This window comes from Phascolarctos cinereus, unplaced genomic scaffold (genome assembly GCF_003287225.1).
Source record: "Phascolarctos cinereus isolate Bilbo 61053 unplaced genomic scaffold, phaCin_HiC Scaffold_4;HRSCAF=312, whole genome shotgun sequence".
Lineage (NCBI taxonomy): Eukaryota > Metazoa > Chordata > Mammalia > Diprotodontia > Phascolarctidae > Phascolarctos > Phascolarctos cinereus.
This window is the reverse complement of record NW_027555847.1, coordinates 686471176-686494464: the sequence shown is the minus strand read 5'-3', so window position 1 is coordinate 686494464 and position 23289 is coordinate 686471176. Positions and strand designations below refer to the sequence as shown.

The window sequence follows — 23289 nt, the reverse complement described above, 5'->3', positions numbered from 1 at the left end:
CATGATAATGATAAAAGAGTCCAGGAGAGAAAACTGAGGAGAAGTCAGAACCGGGAGAGAGCAAGGTTAGGAAAACTCGGGGAGGAGAGAGTTGTAGGAGAAGGCGATTAACCATGCCAGATACTGTAGAGGGGTCAAGGAGAATGGAAATTGGGGAGTGGGAGGGGGGCATTAGAATTGGCAATTACGATACCATTGGTAACTTTCTAGGGCAGTTTCATTTGAAGGATGAGTTAGGAAGCCAGATTGCCAAGTGTTTGGAAGACAATGAAAAGAGAGGAAATGGAGGGACCTGGCCGGTATAGACAGCCTTTTCAAGAATTTTAGCCACAAATGGGAGAAATATAGAAAGATAATGAGCACGGATGGTACTGAGATTTTTGTTCTTTTGAAGTGAGATCAAGTGAAATTTTTTTTTTCAAGGATGCAAGAGACATGGACATGTTTGTAGGAAGCAAGGAAAAAGCTAGAAAATAGGGAGAGATGGAAGGTAAAAGAGAATGGGAAGAATAGTGGGAGTAATTGACTGGAGAGGTCAGCCCAAAACAGACCATAATGTAGTTGGGAAATATTTAACAAAATAAATAAAAAATGCAATAAAACCTGGTTGACACTACATTTTAAAACTAAGTTATTATGCAGAACACCACTACTGTTGAGGAGTTTGCCTTGGAATAGAGAAGTGCCACCTTTTCAAGACCTGAGTAAAGGATGAAATGAGCGTGGGGAGAAGAGATCTGAATGACAAATAAAAAAGGAAGAGAAAAGGGGGGAAACTTCCCTTCATGGGGAAGTATGAGACTAGCTCCTCAACCAAGAGGGTGGAGGATTGGGGTGCTGTGGAAAACTTTTGACACAAGAGACTTAGAACAGCGTCTGTGGAGAGAGAGGAAACAAATTGATTAGAGAATAGAATGTTTGCCTTACTGCAGTGAGGGCCCAGTTGAGATCAGATGACAGATTTGTAGAGGACCCAGTCAGCACAGTTGCATGATTCCCTCCAGCTCTGTTCAGTGGCACGCGACTAGGAAAAAGGAGGTGGATGGTGGGAGTGATCTAGAGGTGGGATTTGGCAGGGCATCTTCCAGCCATAGAACAAAAAGACACGGGATTAATGAGCAGCTGAGGATTCGCAGAGAGTTGTAGTTTTACCTTGTCACATTTGCATCAATCTGAATTTATACAAAATTAATACAAGGTAGTTTGGAGAGGGGGGCCACTAGCAGTTAAGGGGAGGGGGGCAGTCAGGAAAAGTTTGGTATTAAAGCTGGTAGTTGAATTGAATTTTGAAGGAAATTAGGGATTCTGCAAGGTAGAGGTGAGGAGGGAATGCTTTCCAGGCATAGGGAATGACTAGTGCAATAAAGGCACGAATACAGGAGGTGAAATGCAAGAAGGCAGAGTGTGTGAAAGTGAGCAGTATGTAGTGAGACTAGAAAGATAACGAAGGAGCCAAGTTGTGAAGGGCTTCAAATGCCAAACAAGAATAAGTTATATCTTAATTTAGAGGCAATAGGGAGCTGCTGGTATTTATTAAGTAGAGTGGCACGATCATACTGGTAATTTAGAAAAATTATTTTGGCAGATGTATTTAGAGTAGATTGGAGAGGGGATAGACTTGAGGCAGGGAGACATTAGAAGACTGTTACAGTAATCTGTGTGAAAATGGAGGACCAGAATGGAGATCGTAGCTGTGTGAGTTGAGTGAAGGGGGGCAAAGAAGAGAGAAATTCTGAAGGTAGACGTGGTAAGATTTGGCAGTTTTTTGGATATGTGGGATGAGAGAGATTGAGCAGTCAAGAATAATGCCAAGATTATTAACCTGAGACACCAAAAGGATGGTGGTGCCTTTGACGGAAATAGGGAAGTTAGATTTGGCTTAAGGAGGGAATACCATACATACTCGATTGGGTATGGAAATCTGTCTTACCCTACAGGAAAATAGGGGGGAAGGGGATTGGGGGGGGGATGATAGCAGGGAGGACAGATTAGGGGGAGGGGGTAATCAGAAGCAAACACTTCTGAGAAGGAACAGGGTCAAAAGAGAGAATAGAATGAATGGGGGGCAGGATAGGATGAAGGGAAATATACTTAGTTTTCCACAGCATGACTACTGTGGAAGTGTTTTGCTTGACTACACAAGTATAACCTGTATTGAGTTGCTTGCCTTCTCAATGAGGATAGATGGGGAAGCAGGAAGGGAGAAAAGCTGGAGCCCAGAGTTTTAAAAACAAATGTTAAAAAATTGTTTTCACATGCAACTGGGAAATAAGATACTGGCAGTGGGGTATAGAAATCTATCCTGCCCTACAGGAAAATTGAATGGAAAAGAGTTAAGGGAGGGCAGATTAGGAGAAGGGGTATTCAGAATAGATTAGATTCTTATAATCTAGCCAGTAAGCCAATAGCTTACTAATGTTCAGACTCTTAAGAGTCTGCCCAATATGATGGATGTTCTAATAAACCTTGTCTTTGTCTGAAAGAAGGCTTGGGTCGAATTCTTTCGAACAGGACCCGCGTGTTGTGATTTTGGGGTCCCAGAACCCCTGAACTCCTAAACCACATCATTTTGGTGGCCCGTAGGGGGAAACTGCCTAACCCCAAGTTGTTCTCCAGCCAAGACTGGAAGGTACGTAAGTCTCCCATCCCTCCTTTCTTACTCTGCAGTTGGGGTCACTCTCCAAGCACCAAGGCTTGGAGGTGGTTTTCTGGCAGACAGTTACGAGGCTGTCTCTCATTTGGCGTGACATTCTCAGGCTCTCGGTCACTGGGTCAGTTCAAGGCCGTGGACCTGGGTACATCTTCTGCAGCATAGAGGACAGGGGCAGATGCCATCTCCAGAAGTGTATACTCAGTTCTGTTAATTCCCTCGGTGCTAAGGAATTGGGGAAAACTGCAGTTGCTTTTTGATTCCCCAAGGCTTACTTACTCCCTTCCCTCTGCACCTCTAAATCCTCCTTCATGGAGGTTACAGGGAAAGTTAGAACAGGTAAAAATACCTTGGCATATTCTGGAGGTTTTGTGATTGATCATTAAGGAGTTTTGAAACACCTGTACAACCTGGTCACTCCCTCCCCTTGAGTCAAGAGGGTATCTGTTAACCCCTCTCATAGGAGAAGAGAGTTTCACCCTTTACCCTCACTTTTGATTTGTCTTGAGGTTGGGGGAGGGACGAGATGGGGAGAAAATTTGAAACTCAGAATCTTATGGAAGTGAATGTTGAAAACTAAAAATAAATAACTTAATGAATCTTTTTTTAAAAAAAAAGAAATAGCAAAGTTAGGAAGAGGAGAAGGTTTGGGCAGAAAGAGAATGAGGTCAATTTTAGAGGCATTGAATTTAAAATGTCCCTAGGACATCTAATTTGAAATGCCCAATAAGCAATTGATGGTGCAGGATTGAAGCTTAGAGGAGAGATTGCAGCAGGATATACAGATCTTGGAGCCATCTGCCTAGAGATGATAGTTAAACACATGACAGCTGATGAGATTAGGTTAATAATAACAATAGTTAAATATTGCACCTACTATGTGCCAGTCATTGTGCTAAGCATTTTGCAAATGGTATTCCTCACAACCACCCTGGGAAGTGAGTGCTGTTATTATCCCTGTTTTACAGATGGGGAAACTGAGACAAAAAGGTAAAGTGACATGCCTAGGGTTACTGAGAGAGAGAAAAGAGGGCCCTAGATAGAACCTTGAGAAACACCCAGAGTTAGGAGACATGATATATATGATGACACAGGAAAAGAGTGAGAAGCAAGGGCAAAACTGGGAGAAAATATTTGGACCAGTACAATAATTTTCAGCCCTTCCTCCCCTCCAGCCTCCCACCTTTTGGTCATTTTTGTGATTATTTGTGAGGAGCCTACATTTTTGAGGCAACCACACTGAAACTGGGGTGGGTTTCCCAGGCCCACTGTTTCTGTTGATGGGCCTGCTGAGGCAGAGTTCTTTATGCCCTCATTGCTGTCATTTTTTTTACTCTACGTAGCTGAGCAGCTGCTGGTACAGTGAATATCCGATTACAAATCTGGCCTCAGACACTTCTCACTTAACTACTGTCTGCCTTAGTTTCTCCTCAAGTGTAAAATAGCAGGGGGATGAGGGGAATAATAATAGTATTTACCTCCCAGGGTTGTTATGAGGACCAAATTAAATATTTGCTTTCAAAAATTTCTTAGCACAACATCTTGCATATAGTAGGCGCTATATAAATGTGTATTCCCTTCTCCCTGAGCAGTTTTATGATTCTTAGCGAGTAAGAGTCAAGTTTGAAATTTGCCAGTTTTGTGCATTTAAATCATGATGCAGCTGACAGCATAGGGGCAGAGGAGTGTTTAGAGCTGAACTGTTGATGAATGAGAAAATTAGGTATGTAAGGTTTCAAGGTTAGGGTATTTGAAGAAGAGATTTGATGAAGCAGATGGGGAAGTAATACCCCTAGGATAGTCATGTCTCCATTATCTAAGTTAACATTTTCATATGAGGATAATTTCTCCGTTATGTCCTAACAAGAATGTTAAATGAGTAGAAGTTTATTTTGGTATTAACATAATCAATACATGGTTGGGGAGGTGAATGTTACAAATATCAGATAGTGCCTTCCAACTCCAATAAAGTTTATCCTAATTCTATTCATTAGAAAAAAAAATTGGAATTTATTTTATCCTTTTTAAACAGTTGAATTATATTTTACAGATTGATTATTCTTTCATTGACACATCACACACACATCAGGAATAGTAAGTTATAATAAAAATTATCACCTAGAACATTCTGTTTTCTTATTCCTAACTAGAGGCCTAAAATTAAAATTACTACTCTATTCATTTCACCTCATTCTAGGTGAACTAAGCTCTTTTTTTTTTTTAGGTTTAATTTAATGACAGTCAAGGAAACCAAGGCTAACCTAATTAATTTAATTTGGAGTCACCCCTGAAGAAGTTGAGTGTTCAATGACATTGCACCACTCTGCTTGTTGGTCTTTTTTCCTGTTAACTCTTCATATTGATGCTATGTCAAATAAATAGTTTGCTCTAAGACTTCGCCTCTCACACCCAGCTAATTGGCCAACATGACAAAATGTGTAAATAGTCAGGGTTGGAGGGGTTATAAATTAATGGTCCAACCATTTTGGAAAGCAGTTTGGAATGATGCTTTTAAAAATGACCAAAATGTTCGTGTTCTTTGACCCAGAGAACCACCTGCTAGGCATCCACCCCCAGGAAATAAGACAGAAGGGTCTTATAGACATCAGAGTATTCATAGCAGCACTTGGTGTGGCAGCAGAGAACGAGGAGCAGTGGATGTGCCAGACATCTGTGCCACAAGTAATGAAAAATCCAGAGAACTCTAGGAAGACACAACCCGAAATAACCAGAACCAGGATAAAAAGATGCCCAGTGACTGCACTAGAGTAAAAAGAATGACAAAAGCTCTTCGGTTATAACGACTGAGGTTGGCCCTTCTTGGAGAAGTATTGAGAATGATGCACTTCCCTTCCTTCTTTAGGGAAAGGTTTTGGATGGGAGTGTGGCCTTTTACCAGACCAGCAAGTTTTGCTTTTTTTGTTCTTTGTTATAAGGGATGCCTCACTGGCTAGAGGACAAGCTGTAAGTGTGAATTCTGACATTTAATACCTATTTCCAGGTCATCATACATGCTGCCCATAAAGGCATTTTCATGTTTCAGAAGCAAGAGTAGTGGATAAATTGAATATCTAAAAGCAAGGTGTACTGACTTTTCTGTTTCCTCTCAGAGCTGTCCTCATGTTATACTCTGTTTCAAAGGGCAACATAGTCTTTAGTTGATCTCTCTGATCCTGAGCTAGCTAAAATCGCAGCATTCTGAGCCATGCCATGCACACAGATCATCCCTGGAGATTGACTGTGTACAGCTTAACCTGAGAGAAAAGCAGCATTTTACATCTTCTTTCTTACAGGCTCCTTTGTAGGATTCTGCTAACAAAGCTTGTACTTTATCATCTTGAAATCAAGGCTCATTATTACTAAGACTGACTTTTAAATTATTGTCTGATCATGGAACCTAGTAACTGCTATTAAGTCCAGTTTTTCTTTACTAAATAAAACAAATTACAATGATATATTAGATCATTCTGAGAATTAGGATAATTTTAAAGGTCGTCTAGTCCAATCTTTTACCCATTATGGCATCTCTGACAGTCATCTAGTTTCTGCTTAAATGCATTCATTGGCAGACATCACACTGCCTTACATGGTAGCTCAATGCACTTTGGGATAGATTTAATCATTGAAAAGTATTCGTTTTTTGTTATCTGTCCATTTAGTTCTCATGATCTGTAGAACAAGTCTTCAAGAGAACAGTCCCCCCCCACCTTGATATATTTGAAGATAACTTTAATTCCCACTTCTGTCCTTTCATCTTCTCTTCAGACTAAACTTTTCCATTTCTTTCAGCTGTTCATAATGTAACTTCCATCCCATGAAATGCTGTCCCACTACCTCCACTTAGCAAAATCTGACCCACCCTTAAAAGTCCTGAAAAGCATGGGGGGGGGGAGGCCACCTTTATTAAGTACTTACTATATGCTGAGCACTCTGCCAAGCACTAGGGTTACAAAGAGAAGAAGAAGACAGATAGCCCCAAGCTCTCGCTCAGCCGTAACATCACAGCTTCTCAGTTTCACTGCTAGGTAGCAGTGAGCTTTTGGAGGGCGTAGAAGAGTGTCTTATTTACTTTTCCATTTTTCCACTCAAGGCTAGGCACTTGATAAGCATCAGTAAGGGTTAGTTGAATTGACTGGAAACAAAGCTAGAAAGGAGCCACACTGAAACATCCTCTACAGGCCTTCTCTCTGACATTTCAGTGGCAGTTCTCAACGGTCAGTAAGTCATACTTAAGATTGTTAGTTCAGCACATCCAGCTTTACAAAACAGAAACTATCATTTTCTTTTAGGAAACTTTAAATCGGAATTAAACAAGTCAGCAAACACTTTTTGAGAACCTTCTCTATACAAAGCACTGTGCTAGGTACTGAATGAGACATAATATGTAGATGTTTGATGATTGGTTATCTTACATTTCTTAAATAAAAAGTCCTGCTTGGCTGAAAACACCAGTTTTTCTTGAAATCGTCAGATATGAATAAAAGCTTCCTTGTCTAGAAGAAATTGTTTTCCCAGTATGTCTTCCTTCCTAGTGACACATATCACAGATTTCTTGAGCCATCACCTTACTGATTAAGGAAAGGTATGTAGCTTTAAAACAGAGGTATACAATGAGCAGTTGAATCAATGATATGGTATAAAGGGCCATTCTCATTCAAAGATTTTTCTCTAAACCAGACCATCAGCCCTGCCTGAACATGGGCATCATTTGGAATACAAGTTTTTGTCTTTAAATAAAAACTAATGCTTTCTTTTCAGAAGTCCCCATGAGAAGAAGAAGAAGAGAAGATCTCGGTCACGTCCCAAGTCCAAGGCAAGGTCACAGTCAGTGTCACCGAGCAAACAGGCTGCACATAAGAACTCGGCCCATTCGACCAGCATCTCTCCTGTGGAGAGTAGAGAATCCAGCCAAGAGCGCTCCAGGTAATAAGCTCCTCCCACAACATAGGGCAAAGAAATCCAGGACCTTGGGCGTGGGCTGGGCCCTTTGTGTGTAATGCCATTTACCAGCTGACAGAAGTGCTCAGTGAGTTTATTGTAACAGGCTCCCTCGTTCTCTTAGTGAGAAGTGAGGCACTTTAAAGCATTCAGCTCATCAAATCACATGCATCAAAGGGCACTTATTCCATTTAAAATATAGGGATTCCTTCCCACTGTAAATCTCTCATCCTGGTAATCCTAGAGATAAGGCAAAGGATAAGATAGCAGTCTCATTTCTGTCAATCTTTGGAGTTGTGTTTATTTTACTTATTACTCAGTTGAATTCAGCAAATGTGTTTTCCACATATAAAATACTATGTTCTGTGCAGAGGTTGATAAAGAGTTTAAATAAGACACAGCCTCTACCCTTGTGGAACTTAGACGTTCTAGAAGGAGGGCGTAGCACATACAAGACAGATAAGTAAGTGCACAAGTCACTGTAATGCAGATTATACATGGCAAGTACATTAGAGGGGTACACAACAAAGTACTTTGTGTAGTCTCGAAGGGAAGGAGTATTTATTTAAAAAAGGAGATCAGGGAAGGCTTCATGGAAGAGGCAGCATTTCATTTGGTTTTCAAGAATGAGACATTCTACTACAAGTGAAAGGGGGGGCGTGGCTAGAGAATGACACAAGTGAAAGGAAATAGTTGGGGAAATATGGAAGTGGACAAAGAATCTGGGCCGGTTGGGTTGGAACGTGGAATATATGGAAGACAGGTAAAAAGAAGTATGGCGGGCTAGGTTATGGCTAGACTTGGTGGTGGCTGTGGAATAAAGAGAAATAGTGAAGGAGAGATAACTGGGGAGCTACAGTTGTCAGTACTTGACAACTACTTGTAGTAGAGGAGTGGTGAGGGAGTCAGGGATGACTCCAAAGGTGTTACCCTGGGTAACTAGGAAAATGATGGTGCCCTGAATAGAAATAGGGAAGTTAGGAAGAGCGATGAGTTTCAAGGGGAACATCCTGAGTTCATCTTAGACGTGGTTAGAGATGTTTACAGGACATCCAGGTGGAGATGCTGGACTGGATGGATAGACTTGAGAGGAACCCATGGAAGCTGATGAGATCAGAAGGTCTCAGGATACACCCACACGTTGGAGCTGGGCCATGGATGACAATCCTGCAAAAGAGTCTTAGGAGGACTGGTCAACACGACAAGAAGAGAGCCAACTGGGAGCAGCGTCCCAAGAGGCTAGGGAAGAGAGAATACCCAGGAGGAAGAGGCGATGGTCAGCATTGTCAGACACTGCTCCGTAGTCAAGAAGATGAGAACTAGCAACAGCCATGTGTCTTAACACTTAAGAAATCATTGATAACCTCTAAAAAAATTAAAATGAAAAAAGATGAGTCAAGATGCAGATTACAAGGAACTGATAAATGAACAGGGTGTGAGGAAGTGGAGGCTACAAGTTTAGACAGCTTTTTCTAAGAGTATGGCTGTAAGATAAGAGAGAGAGAGTACAACAAAAGGTGTTAGAGTTAAGTAAAGGTTTCCTAAGGATAGGAAAGACTTGTGCATATTTGTGGGCAGCAGAGAGGAATCTGGTAGACAGAGCGAAATGGAATATTGGAAAAAGAGAAGAAATCATCGAAGGGGCAGGCGAGCTTTGGAGACGGTGGGAGCAGAGGGCTCGGCCTTGACAAAGAGAAGAACTGTTTCCTCGAAGGAGAGGAGAATTGGGGATAAAGTGTGGAGAGAAGAGGGAGCTCATGACAAATGATACCAATTTTCTCAATAAAGTATGAGGCAAAGTTTTCTGGCAACACATTCTTTTGTCTGCGGAAGACCAGCCAAGCAAAGTACAGAGAAGCTCATTGCCAGAAAGGCAACCTCAAGATGTTGATTTATTTTTAACCATGACTACCCATGAAATAGACAAAAGTACAAAACGGCCTCCATGCCAAGGTAATGCTATGGCAGAGAAGTAGAAGCGGGGCAGTGGGTGATTTTTTTTTTTAACAGCAAAACATTATTCTTAAACTGTCTCCAAATATTTATTTTACTGTTACCTCTCCTCATAAAATATTTGTCCAGTGATGACAAATCGAAGCACAACTGGAAGAACTGAATCATAGTTATGCTTGGCAAACTCGCTGTAATTTAAAGAAATTACAGCTAAATAGATAGTTCCAAGGTTCTAAGAGGTGAATAGAGGATGTGGTGGAATTGTTTTCCTCATACATCTAAAGGCAACAAGAGAAATCCTTTCATAAAAAGGGACACTCGGTCATCTTGATTTGCTTGCCAGTGATGAGTATAAGCAACCAGATCTCCATTAAATCAATTGCTTCTTATGTAACAATGCTCATCACAGCTGATGAAAAAGTAGTGTAAGTCTATGAAGAGCTTGACCAGACCTTCCAAACAAAGTCAACATCACCTTGATATTCAGTGATTTCAGTGCAAAAGTGAGCAGAAGAGCCAACAGCAAAAACTGTGTTTTTATATAGTTTGAGATTAAAAAATGAAAAAGGTCAGACTTATGGACTCAGAAGCTGCCCATATGAACTTGGAGCCTTTGGCTATTGGAACTTCAAAAACAATTAACTGTGTCTTAGACAAGAAGCAGCGGGTTACAGGTTAACAGTGATCATTACATAACCATACTGTCTTTGCTGTCGAATCGTGTAGATTCAGTAGAGCAAAGGCCAGTGTAAACAACATCAGAAGAAAGGATCGGGATGAAAAGAAGATACGAACTGTGGTTGGCCCTACAGTGACCTGTTTAAGCTAGAGGTAGCCGGAGGGGTGGCAGTGAGCTAGACCTGGAGTCAGGAAGGAGCCTCAGGCGCCTCATACTGGGTGACCTTGGGCAGGTGTCTTCACCTCTGTCTGCTGCACTTTCCAGGTAACCTTAGCACCTGCCTCTCACGGTTGCTGTGGAGCTCAAATAAGATGGTGTTTGTAAAGCACTTTGCGCATCTTAAAGTGCTACATGCATGCTAGCTATTACTGGGAAAAATGAGGAGTGAAGAAAAGTGAAAGACATTCATTGCCATTTCCTAAAGAAGTTTAATTGGTGGAAAATAGTTGTCCCAGTGAAGAAGTGAAGACTACCTCAACCAGGAAAAAATGTTCTCGTCCAGGAGAAAGAGAGCAGTGCTACCTCAGATGATTAGCTCTTTTGTCAAACATTACAGAAAAGGAAAGCAGAAAATGAACCAAGAAAGACCATAGAGCACTGGGGAAAACAGTTAAGGAAAAGTCCAGGCTGCCTAGAGCCTGACATGGTACTCTGCATAACTAAAGCATCATGAGAGCATTTGTAGTGAAAAGGATGTCTACAATGCAACAGGTCTGCCATGTTTTGTAATGATCTTTTCTTATAAATGATGCAGATAAAAAGCTGCTTCAGCCCCTGGCCTAAGGAAATGGCAGTAGTAAAAAGAAACAGTCACACTTTGCCACATGAACATAGAAGAAATTTATGTAGAAGGTGACATAGTGTGAAAGGCACTTTGGAGTTCTGTTTTCAAGATATATTCAAAGAAAAGGAGGGAAAACATGAGGGACAGACCTTTAACCATAAAAGAATAGGTGGGAGAGTCTGAGGAGGTTAGCATCTACCAGCTCACATGCCTGCTTTTTCACTTCTACATTAAGCTTTATGAAAATGGTCTATGCCCACACTGAAAGTTTGCTTGAAAACATGAGAAGTGAACCCTTAGGCCTTCACAGTTCCTGCAGCAGACCATGCCTCTAGTCAGTCACCCAACTGACTGGAAGAAAGAGACAATCTAAGATTCCATTGTTGTGTGTTAATTTCTTTTTAAGCATCTGTTTGTATACAACAAAATGCAATCTTCGAGTCTTCTTTAACAAGGCACCTCCCACTCAAATATGTAAATGATTCATGATTTTGACAAATAGAACTAGAGATTTCACTTTGTTTAGTGATCTACAGAGTATTATTAATATGAAGCAAGTATAGAAGAAAGAGACATTCTCAAAGAAGGCGTATGTCAATGTTATGGAAGATTTGCACTGCCAGTGCCATTAAAGTAAGAGTTCCTCGTTGACAATGAGCTTCTCCAAATGGCTGTGTGCAGCCAATATTGTATAGGTGCATCAAGCTCTATCCCACACTGAAACCGAGAAGTAGATGAACAAAGATCACTCCCCAGACTGACCTGTGGCTGGGTGGGCACACTACAAATGGACAGAGATTAGAATGAAGTTAGGGGAAGATTGGACTGGATTGCAGATGACGATGATGATGATAGTGATAGCAGCAGCTCACATTTACATGGCTCCCGCTACAATCCGGGCACTGTGCTAAGCACTTTGTAAGTATTTGTAGCCATAGGTTAGAATCTGTTCTCTCCCCTTTTTTAAAATCAGGACTTTTTTTGTTATATAAATTTATATAATATATATCATTATCAAACCTATAAATAGTTGCACGCATAGAAATACCAGGTTGAAAATTTGGAGATCTTTGTGATAACAAAAGATTAATTTATTTACACTAGGACACACTGAAGAGTTCCTTCTAATTGTTATGCACTTTTACAGATATATTTATTTCCAAATCCTTGAGTACTGGGAGAAGAGATCAGGAGATTTCCATTGCAGGGAACCACTGTTAGTCAGCACTCAACCAGAAATTAAGACAGAACATCTAGGACATTATGACCAAAGTCCAGTTTACAGAAGTTCCTTGGGCATGGTGCTGCATAAAGTGGCAGACACTTAATGCCAGTTTTTGAAAGCAGTACCTGCCTCTTTTGTATGTTAACTAAGTTTTAGTTATTAAAATGCTGATATAATGTGACATCCTATTTTGAGTTTATCTTGTTAGCCTTTAATATTCTTAGAAGGAACAGCAGCCACTTTTCACACCGTGCCCTTGGATGACATGTTAGAATTGGTATGCTTAACTCACCACAGTTCATCTAAAATTAAACTGATAGCCTTCTTAGTTCAAGGAATCAGACATCTTGTGCATAAATGTTAATAATGCTTTTTTTAGTGGGCGGACTTTGGTTTAGGCTTTTCTTTCAGAAGTCTTAGTTTTTAATTTATTTCAGACTTTCATTTTCCCAAGAAAGTGTTGCTTTTAGTATACTTTTAATATGTCTTCATTAATCTTTCCATTAGGGGAGTTTCTCAGGAAAAAGATGGTCAGATCTCTTCAGCAATTGTGTCTTCAGTGCAAAGTAAAATAACTCAGGTAAGATTCTAACCACACAACATCTTGTCGTTGTATTGTGACTTCAGCTCTGTGCTCTTCACCTAAGATTTGTTTATGCACCTTAATTACAGGGCTCTCAGCAGATAATAAAGGTGCACTTGGCTGGTGACCTGGACTGTTGATACTGAGATTACGCCAGGTTCGCTGCAGTATTACACCACAGTAATAAAAACGAGAGACACAGAGTATCATTCTTTAGCACCTTTCTTTTATGTATACAAAGCCTTTTTTGTCTAGCCAGTGTAGCACTTTAATTTTAGAATGAGTTTTGCAAGGCAGGGAGAATGAAAAGGTGAATTTTTGATTGAGGCTGCATGTTCCTGATTTTATACAAGTGATACAGTGACCAGCCCCTAAGCTTCCTTATTTTCCACAGAGCGTATGGATTGTGTCTTTGCGTAGCCTCTGCTTACCTCTGTGAGCCCTTTATGAATTGTGAACTTGATTGTACCAGTGCAGAATTCTGTAGAGAGCTGGTGGGGCAGTGTTAACCAAGACCCCATTTCCTATTTCTTTCTTGTATAAGCTGATACACCCCTCTATTAGTTCACAATTGTGTTTGTCACTTAAAGAAAGCCCTGTTTTAGGACGTTTTCAGAAATCTTTTTACTACATGGGTTATTTACCTGCCAAGGTTATTTAGACCTACATGTTTAGTTTTAATGGAAAGCTAATGAAAATGTTCTCAACCTTCTCTTCTTTTTAACAGGATCTAATGGCCAAAGTGAGAGCAATGCTTGCTGCTTCCAAAAACATACAAACTAGTGCCTCCTGAGACCCGGTGAACTGACCGTTCCTTAGGGGAATGCGTGGGAGGGGATTTTGCAAACACTCTCCATGGCCTCCTTGCAGCTGTGGATCAGAGAACTCTGAGCATTTGGTCCTCATCTGCCTTTTGCAGGAGTTTATTGGAATTGAAAGATCAGAAAAACCTTATTTCTGTCCAGCCCCACCCTCACAATCGCTGCCAGAATTTTCCACCCTGGATCTCCCTTGGACAATTGAAGGTTTTTGTAAATTGATTTTTGATGACCTCTTCAGTTTAAGATTTTTGACCAGCAGTCTCTTACCTGTATATTTGTAAATAATATCATGTTTCTGTGAAAATGTATTACCAAATAAAATGAGAGAAAAACACCTTTTCTAGCTAGCAACTTTTTGGCAGTTTCTTCATTTTGGGGGTGGTGATTTTATTTTTACCACTTTACTGTCTGCTGTATTGTTTTGAATTTGGCACCAGTCATTATTTAGTCAGTCATTAGTTTACATACCACCCTCTCCCCCAACCTCCCCCATTCATGACAGATTTGTTGTACCAAACAACCTATATGCTTTTTAAGTTGTTTACCATCTGTTATATAAGTAGTAAAGATCATATTTTGAGCTTTCCCTGTTTTCTTGTAATGCTGATAAAAATCCAAATTTGCTTCGGATAAGTTTTTTAAAATTTCAGCATATTACAGTTTCATTTCATTCAATTAGACTTTATTTTCCACAGTAGTTCCAGTGCTTAATATAAGATGTAGCCTATCCTCTTGCTTCGAGGAAAAAAACTCAGCCTTAAATTCTCATAAGCAGATAGGTGACTTTCTGTTTCATACATTGCAGTCCCAAGATAAGAAGTCTTAACCCATCCAGTGATGAGTTTTCTGCCTAAACCAGATCTCTCCAGCCTTCTTATAAAGTTTCTTCCTTCTTCCCTCAGTCCTATCCAAAGGGCATTTTTTGATCGCCAGCTCTGTCCATAAGTGCAGCATGTCCCTGTCCTAAGGAGCTAACTATCTTGTTGGAAACACAAGATGTATTCCCATGAAGCAAGAAACCCTAGATCCTGGGCAGTAGGTGACTAAGGGACAGAGCGACCGATGAAGAAAAGTGACTAAGAGCTCAGGTCCCTGGGATCTAGATGCATGATGGAGGTGGGACTTAGAGAATCTGTAAAGGTTGGAGAGTTTAGGTGAGGGGCGAGGCTTTGTAGGCCATGAAGGGCAGAGAGGCACAAGTAAGTGAGCCTTGCGTGGGGCTTCAAGGACAGGGGCGAAGGCAAGGCCCACCTGGCTGGAGGGAGTTGACATTTCCTCCCAAACAGGAGAACTGTTCTGACAGTCAATGACTTCATACACACACATCTATAACAAACTGCTGTTGGTCACACAGAGAATGTTCTGAAATGTTTTCCTGTTGCTATTTTTCCCTCTGCAGGGAAAGGCTGGGATCATTAACCAGAAATAAAACCTCCCAGATAGGGAAATGGGAAACAATTATGTTGGTACAAAATTAACTAGTCCAGTTATTTTACTAGTTCAGCTCTAGGAGGTCGCTGCTAGAGGTTCATATAACCTCTTAGCCATTAAGAAAAAAAGATACTGGAGTGGTTTGTTTGGGGTTTTTGGTTTTTGGTTTTTTTTGTCAATTTAGAAGTTATTCCCCAGTAGTGATTTCCCTTGTTTTCCCATTGCTTCTTGTCAGATCTTATTTGACATTGTTTATCCTGTTTGTTCAAAGCAGGGATAAAAAAAAGTTATGGCAGCTTTCATTCTGGATCTGATTTAGTCATCCTCACTGAGCCAGCAGGGTCAGAACTCCTCAAGGATAGCTTCATTATTATAGTGAAACGTAGTGTTTAAATAGTTATTGTATGCCCACAGAGGAAGTTGGAATTTACAGTCCAAGGGAGTTTTGAGCAGTCTCCTGAAACCTGATTACCCATAGATCGCACAGAGCGCAGCAGGCTTTTTATATTTTCCCATTTGGGAACATATATAAGTATAACAAGCCATGTTGATGTGTTCTTATGAAGAGAAGCCATTTTACCTGAATTATTTCTGCCTTGGATACCCTCTTGGTGCCCAAGATATGGCCATCTCTGCCTAGGGACATTCTGGTTAGGTCACTTTCCTATTCATTCTTCTAAGTGACTAAGATATGTCCCCAGATAACTACGTTTTTATTGCGTGATATAGGCTAAGGAGGAAGTGCAGTTTGTGTGTGCTGATGGAGAAGAGGAAGTTTGTGGTCAGGATAACTTTTCATCGATGTTTCCTTAGATAAAATAAGTGAAGAAAAGGAAAAACTAGAATAAAACAAGGGACTATGATGAGAAAAAAGAAGGGAAAATGAGGAAGGGGAGGAAAAAAAAGAGGTGAACCTCTTTTCCGCTCAGCATGGTAAATAACTCATGGCACCAAGTTTGTAGATAAATGGTTTTGGTCATTCAGGTCATTCAAAACCAAAAGGTGTTTCTAAAGCTCCAAGAGGTGATTCCTATTGTGGCAAAGTTATTCCATTAGCCCCAGAAAGTTTCTATCAAGGATGAACCCAGTGGAGGTATTCCCAGGCACCACCTCACTGCTAGTCGTCCCAGCTTCCCTACACAGAGCTAGCAATTCAGACCTGGTAAAGTGGATAAGTCTTTGGACTTTCAAAGGATCCTTCTCCCAGCTGGTTCCAAGTTAAGATGGGCAAGCAGATGTCAGAGCAAAAGAGAACACTTCCCTACTTGGTTGCTTTTTTTTTCTGGTGACTAAAATACAAACCAAATAGCCCTTCATTTAAAGGATGGAAGCATAAAGAAGCCAGAAAAGTCTTTACTGGTTTATAACGTAACAAAAGTGTTAGATTCCATTCTACAATTTTTATTTGGGACCCTAGGATTTAACTTCATTAGTATGCATTCAGTAATTACTTAATGAATTGAATTAAGTTTATCTCTTTAGGTGGTCCATCTAATCTCAACCACCTTCAGTCAGTTCTGTTTAACTCACACCAATGAGTATTTTGGTTAACCTCAAGTATGAGGTATGTATCCTCTTAATTGATAAACTCCCTCTTGACCTCCCCAATGCAATCCAACAAGTATTTATTAAGCCACTGCTAAGTGCAAGTCATTGCTTGCTCTGGGAAGGGGACATGCAATGTGTGAAAAGGTAAGTACATGCAAGATAATTCGAAGGGAAGGCAAAAAGCAGGAAAGGCTTCCCTTGGTTGGTAGCTCTAGGGTACATTTAAAGCAGTCTCATCGGGAATATTTACCACTATTAAAAATGATGTCACCAGCCCCTCATAAGTTTAAATCCAGGAAAGTCAAATTAATTTCCCTGTCTGAGAAGTATGTAATTTAAATAGGGAAAGGTACTGTCTTGCCTTCATAAACAGCTAGCAATATGCCCTCAACCTGTTTTGAGTATGTGAAGTTACTTTCAATACAGTCCCATTAATCAATCAAGGCAGATTAGGAAGATGTGAGAGTGAGTTCTCTTCCTTTATTATCACTTTGAAAGTAGAGATGAGTGCACTTTTCTTTCTGTTTCTTCTACTGAGGAGTTCTCCAGTTATTGACCCTTTAAGTCATTTTATTTTAAATATTCTAGTTATATTCAGAAGACTTTAGTGCCAAAATCACTGTAGACTAAATATATGGTCATCCTGAACCATATGACCAGTAAACATGCCAGAACCCAGAGTCTGAAATGTCACAAAGCAACCCCCCCACCCCAAAAGAATATCACTGTAAACAGACCTATGTTCAGGAAGGACTCTACATCCTTTCCTGGGTCCTCTACAGTGTAGGACCTATCTCTCTTACCTCTGGGAGAAGCGTATTCTTCCGATCTTTAACCAACCTCTTCATGACTCTCTATGTTGTACACCTAAAGAGTCTTAATGGACATGCCAGCTGGTTTTTGAGAGAAAAACCAAATTGGAGAAAGGAATATTTTTTCATAGAGTTTAAAAAAAAATGTGACTGAAGCCAGTGACATTTTATTACTTGAAGAGAGAAAAAAATATTGATCTGCACCATGAATTCTAGTTGGTGCTTTTATTAGGAAGTACAATTTGAATGCATCTTTCCTTTTTGGCCGTGGAGGGATTGGCAGCCCTGCAATCACAAAAACCAGCAGGGCATATGTAAGAACAGGTTTTATCAGCCACGTGGGGTACAGTAAGATCAAATCCTTAACATTAAGGGTTCCCTCCAGCCCATCCATCTGTACTATCTGCTTTCCAGCCCTAGGAATAATTTCCTGCTCATCCCAGTGGCTTCTGGCATTCAGTCTATTAAGGCAGAGCAAAGGTGTTAGATTTTTTGGTTGTCCAGTACAGCAATGTGGCTCTACAATGCCAATATTAGAAAAGTTGGGGGGGGGGGGAGTAAACATTACTACCAGCCAGCTTCTTTGTCAGACTGTCAACGTTAATGGCATTTAGAATCCTTACAAAAGAAAGCAAAGCCTTGGTCATATTTGTTTGTTTTTCAAATGTGACATTGTAAATGGCAGCCTCTAATGGCATGGCTTGTTTGGCAGAGGAGTATGGGAGAAGGGACACTGGATTTGGAGGCTGAAGGCTTGGCTGGCTCCTTTACTTACAGCTGTGTGACCTTGGACACATCCTTTCCCCCATCCCTAGATTTCAGTCCTCATCTGTAAAGTGAGGGGGGATGATATTATTGGCACCACCATCCTGGCAAGGATACTGTGAGAAAAGTGCATCCTAAACTTTGAGTGGCTGTGTAAGTATGAGTTGTTGTAAGAACCTTATAAGGAAAAAACTTCTTAATAAAAGCTATTCGAAAATAGAACGAGCTGGCCAGGGGAAGGGAATGGATTCCTTTTTGGGTTCAGGTGGGACTAGATAGCTGCTGCATTTCCTTCCAGCTCAACTCTGATTCCGTGAACCAGAATTCATTTCTATCTAAAAGTCATGGGATGGGGTGGGTGGGTGGATGGGTGGAAGGATGGACAGATGGGTGGATGGATGGACAAACGGACGGATGGACGGGTGGGTGGATGGATGGATGGAAAAAAGCAGTAAGTGCTTACTTACTATGTGCTAGACACTATTAGGAGCATAATTTTAGAGTCGGGAAGGACCTCAGCATCTAGTCTAAACCTCTCATTTTACAGATAAACTGAGACCTAGGAAGAAATTACTTGTCTAAGGTCATTTCTGATGGGTTGAAAACACCAGAGGCAGGATTTAACCCAGGTCCTCTGACCCCGGAAGGATTGCTTTCTCCCCTATGCCATGCTATTTCCCTGTGTTCGATTTTTCATCATAGTGATAACTAGCTCTAGTGAAGTATCTCTAGCAATTACTAGCTCCTATACCTTACTTCAAGTTGGTGTTTTTATTGTTAGACACAACTACCAAAAGCTGAGCATTGAGCTCTCTCTTCCTCAGCTCTCAAAAGTACACTTGACAGAAAATGGTGGCATAACTCAGCTCAAACTTTGGGGGGAAAGGAGGCAGCTAGGTGGCACAGTGGATAGAGCACCAGCCCTGGAGTCAGGAGGACCTGAGTTCAGATCTGGCCTCAGACCATACACTTGACACATACTAGCTGTGTGCCCCTGGGCAAGTCACTTAACCCCAATTGCCTAAAAGTAAAAACTTTTTTTTCCGGTCAAATGGCAAGGTTTATTGTAACCCCAAAGCAGCGATCAGGGTTCCCAGTGAACCTACAACCTCAGCTCAAACTTTTGAATGACCTTTGTGTTCCTGCCCTTTAGGGAATTAGGTAGTGTAAACTAGCCTAGTTTATTATTTCCTGGGCCTTCCCAATGTTGTTCTGTAAAGGAAGTGCCATATTGCAGTAACTAAGCTTAGCCCTTGAGAAGAAATGAGAAAGCTCCCCTCCCTACCTTTGCAGAAGTTGAGGGACTGTAGGTATGAAATATGGCTTATGCTGTCCAACTCAGTGGATGTGTTGGTTATGCTCCTTTTACTCTGTGCTATAAGACATGCATGGCTCACTGGTCAAAGGAGGGGAGAGAAATATATTTGGGAGTGAAAGTGATGTAAAAACAAAAATTTCAATAAAATGTTTAATTTTGGTTTTTTTCCTAATTCTGGACTCGACAAACATACCAAAAATGAACATTTCCATATACAAAGTAAGATTTTTTTTAAAAAAAGATTATATGTAAAATTGCAAATTTCTATTAATTTGATTTTTAAGTATATAATAAATTCAATGCTACTATCAAAGTTTGTTTCCTTCTGAACTTCTTTTCTGTGCATGTTTTAAAAGTTTCAATTACCTTTTTTCTTTTTTTTTAACAATCCTTGTAACAAATAATTAAAATAAAACACAAATCCCCATGTTTGCCATATCCAAAAATCCATGTCTCATTCTGCACCTCAAGTCTGCTATCCCTCAGTGAAGATGTTGGTAATCGATTTCTTCATTTCTCTATAGTTGTGATTGATCATTGAATTGATCAGAATTCTTAAGTTTTTTAAAAAGATGCTTTACAATACTGATGACATTTTTAATACTGTTCTTACTAATTGTTTTCCTGGTTTCATTCACTTCACTCTGCATCAGTTCATATAAGTCTTCCCAGATTTCTCTGAAACAGTATCCTTCCTCATTTCTTACAGCCCAATAATATGCCATTACATTTATATACCATAATTTGTACAGTCATTCCCCAATAGATGGGTATCTCCTTTGTTTCTGGTTCTTTGCTATAACAAAAAGATCTGCTATAAATATTTTTGTATATGTGGGTCCTTTTCCTCTTTCTTTGATATCTTTGGAGTCTGGGACAATTGGTCCCAAGCACAGGGCATGCACAGTTTAGTGACTTTGTGGGGTGTGTTTCCAAATTGTTTTCTAGAGTGGCTAGACTACCTGTAGCACCAACGATAGCACACATCAGTGTGCTTGCCTTCCCAAAGTCCCTCCAGCAGTTATCACTTTCCTTTTTTTTTGTCCTTGTTGCCAGTTTGACAGGTCTGAGTCTTAATTTGCATTTCTCTGCTTATTAGAGATTTAGAGCATTTTTTAATACGGCTAGATATGGATAGATTCGATTTCCTGTAAGAATCTTTTGATTATTGAGGAATGGCCGTAATTCTTATGGGTTTGAATTGGCTACTTATATATCTTAGATATCAGACCTTTATCAAAGTTCCCCACCCCACGTAACTCTCCATTCTATTTTTAACTGGATTGATTTTGTTTGTGAAAAAAACTTTCCAATTCAAATGCTATCCACGTCCAAAAGAAAGAACTATGGAGTTTGAATGCAGATTGAAGCATACTATTTGCTATTTTTTTCTTCTGTTGAGTTTTGTTTCCTCTTTCTGGTGGTTCCTCCTATTGGTTCTAATTCTTCCTTACAACATCACTAATGTGAAAAATATGTTTAAAAGGAATGTATATGTAGAGCCTATATCAGATTATGTGCCGTCTTGGAGAGAGTCATGGGGAGGGAGGGGGAGAAAAATTTTAAACTCAAAAGCATATGGAAGTGATTGTTGATAAAATAAATATCAAAAAAAAAGGAAAAAAACTTTCCAATTCTATGTAGACAAAATGTCCGTTTATTTTTCCCCAGCCATAATAGGGAAAATTATTGAATTCCTCAATCCTCAGCCTTGTTTATGACATAGCCTTTTGTGTCTGTCACATATGTTTTTGGAGCTTCTCTTGGTATGCAGTGTAACATGCTGATCTAAATATGATTTCCAACAAATTGTTTTCCAGTTTTTCTAGAAGTTTTGTAGAATAGGGAATTCTTACCTTCAATAGTTGGGGTCTTTGAGTTTATTGAATACTGTGCTATTATGTTTAACTGCTTCTAAATGTTGTGTACCTAATCTGTTCCACTATCAACCTCTTAATTTAATTTTGTTCATTTTTTGTTATATTTTAAGTTCGAAACCATCTCCTTCCCTCTCTCCCAACTCCACACTAGAGAAAGCCATCATTTGACACAGAGATATAGCTATAGATATGTATAAAACTATACTATGCATACTTGTATTTATCAGTTCTTTCTCTGGAGGTGGACAGTATCTTCCTTCATAGGTCCTTTAGCCGATTTGAATATTTGTAACACTCAGAACAGCTTAATCAGGGGCAGCTAATAAGTGTCAAGTGTTTGGTCTGAGGCTAGATTTGAATTCAGGTCCTCCTGACTTCAGGGCCTGTGCTCTATCCACTTACTAGCCGTGTGATCCTGAGCAAGTCACTTAACCCCAATTGCCTAAAAAAAAAAAAAAGAATAGCTTAATCATTTACAGTTACTCTTCAAACAATATGGCTGTTACTGTATACAACATTCTCTTGGTTCTGCTCATTTCACTCTTCGTTATTTCGTGCAAATCTTTTTCCATGTTTTTCTAAAATCAACCTGCTCATCATATCTTATAACATAGTAATATTTCATCACAATCATATTCCACAATTTGTTTAACCATTCCTCAGTTGATGGGCATCCCCTCAACTTCCAGTTCTTCACCACCACAAAGAGTTAACTATAAATATTTTAGAACATGTAAGTTCTTTTCCTTTTTCCCTGATCACCTTAGGAAATTGCTGGGTCAAAAGGCATACAACAGTTTTATGATTCTGTGGCCTTAATTCCATTTTGCTCTCCAGAATGGTGGGATCAGTTCACAGTTCCACCAGCCTCATAACCAGTGTTTGTTTCCACATCCCCTCCATCATTTGTCATTTTCCCCTTCTGTCATTTTAGCCAATCTAAGAGATGTGAGATGATATCTCAAGCTTGTTTTAATTTGCATTTCTCTAATCAATAATGATTTAGAGCATTTTTCATATGACTGTAGATAGTTTTGGTTTCTTCATCCAAAAACTTCCTGTTCATATCCTTTGACCATTTATCAATTGGGGAATGACTCATATTTTTATAAATTTGGCAGAGTTCTGTATGTATTTGAGATATGAAACCTTTATCCAAGAAACTATCTATAAAATTTTTTCCCCAATTTTTTTCTTTCCTTCTAATCTTGGCTGTATTGGCTTTATTTGTACAAAGCTTTTTAATTTAATGTAATTAAATCTCCAAGTAAATATCATCATTTTTTCTAGCTCTAAAAGTCATCTTTTGGAAGTTTGATTGGTATGGCAATGAATAAGTAAATTAATTTAGGAAATACTGTAATTTTTATTATTTTGGCTTTGCCTACTCATGAGCAATTAGCATTTCTCCATTTATTTAGTCTTTTTTTTTCTGTAAGGAACATTTTGCAGTTGTATTCATATGACCCTAATCATAAGGGTTTTTTCTAAGATTCATAGAAATTGCCTTAACTTCAGTGTCTCCTATGTGTTGGCTTGAAAGGTCAGTTTAATAAATAACACACCACACTTACATAGTGATTTACAATTCACAAGAAACTTTCCTTACCTCCTTGTGAGGTAGATAGTGTTTGCGTTCTTAGGTTGACTTGCAGATATTTTATAATCTTGGTAATATATAAAATATCAAAGAATGGAGGAAAAAAAATCTTTTTAAAGCATGTTAAAACTGGAAGGGTCCTTACAGGTCCTGAAAAGTTCTCCCTTCTCCTCTCCGCCTACTAACTTCCCTGGCTTCCTTCAAATCTAACAAAAATCCCATCTTTTAGTGAAAGCCTTTCCCCACCCCTTTTAATTCTAGTGCCTTCCCTCTGCTAATTACTTCCTATGTAATCATGCATA

At 39.7% G+C, this 23289-nt stretch overlaps 1 protein-coding gene across 7 annotated transcripts in view; it reads left to right on the top strand.

Moving 5' to 3' along the window:
* SFSWAP (splicing factor SWAP) overlaps window positions 1-13980 on the top strand; it is a 117124-nt gene extending 103144 nt beyond the window's left edge. For 6 of the 7 annotated variants that reach the window (XM_078154253.1, XM_021004369.2, XM_021004371.2 and 3 more), the window contains 3 exons: window positions 7409-7573; window positions 12737-12809; window positions 13540-13980. In XM_078154253.1, coding sequence (XP_078010379.1) covers window positions 7409-7573; window positions 12737-12809; window positions 13540-13605 — 304 coding nt within the window. In that variant the 3' untranslated portion in view covers window positions 13606-13980. Of the gene's footprint in view, window positions 1-7408; window positions 7574-12736; window positions 12810-13539 lie in introns of those variants that run through there. The other variant, XM_078154254.1, reaches the window with a different exon arrangement.
* The last annotated feature ends 9309 nt before the right edge of the window (window positions 13981-23289 follow it).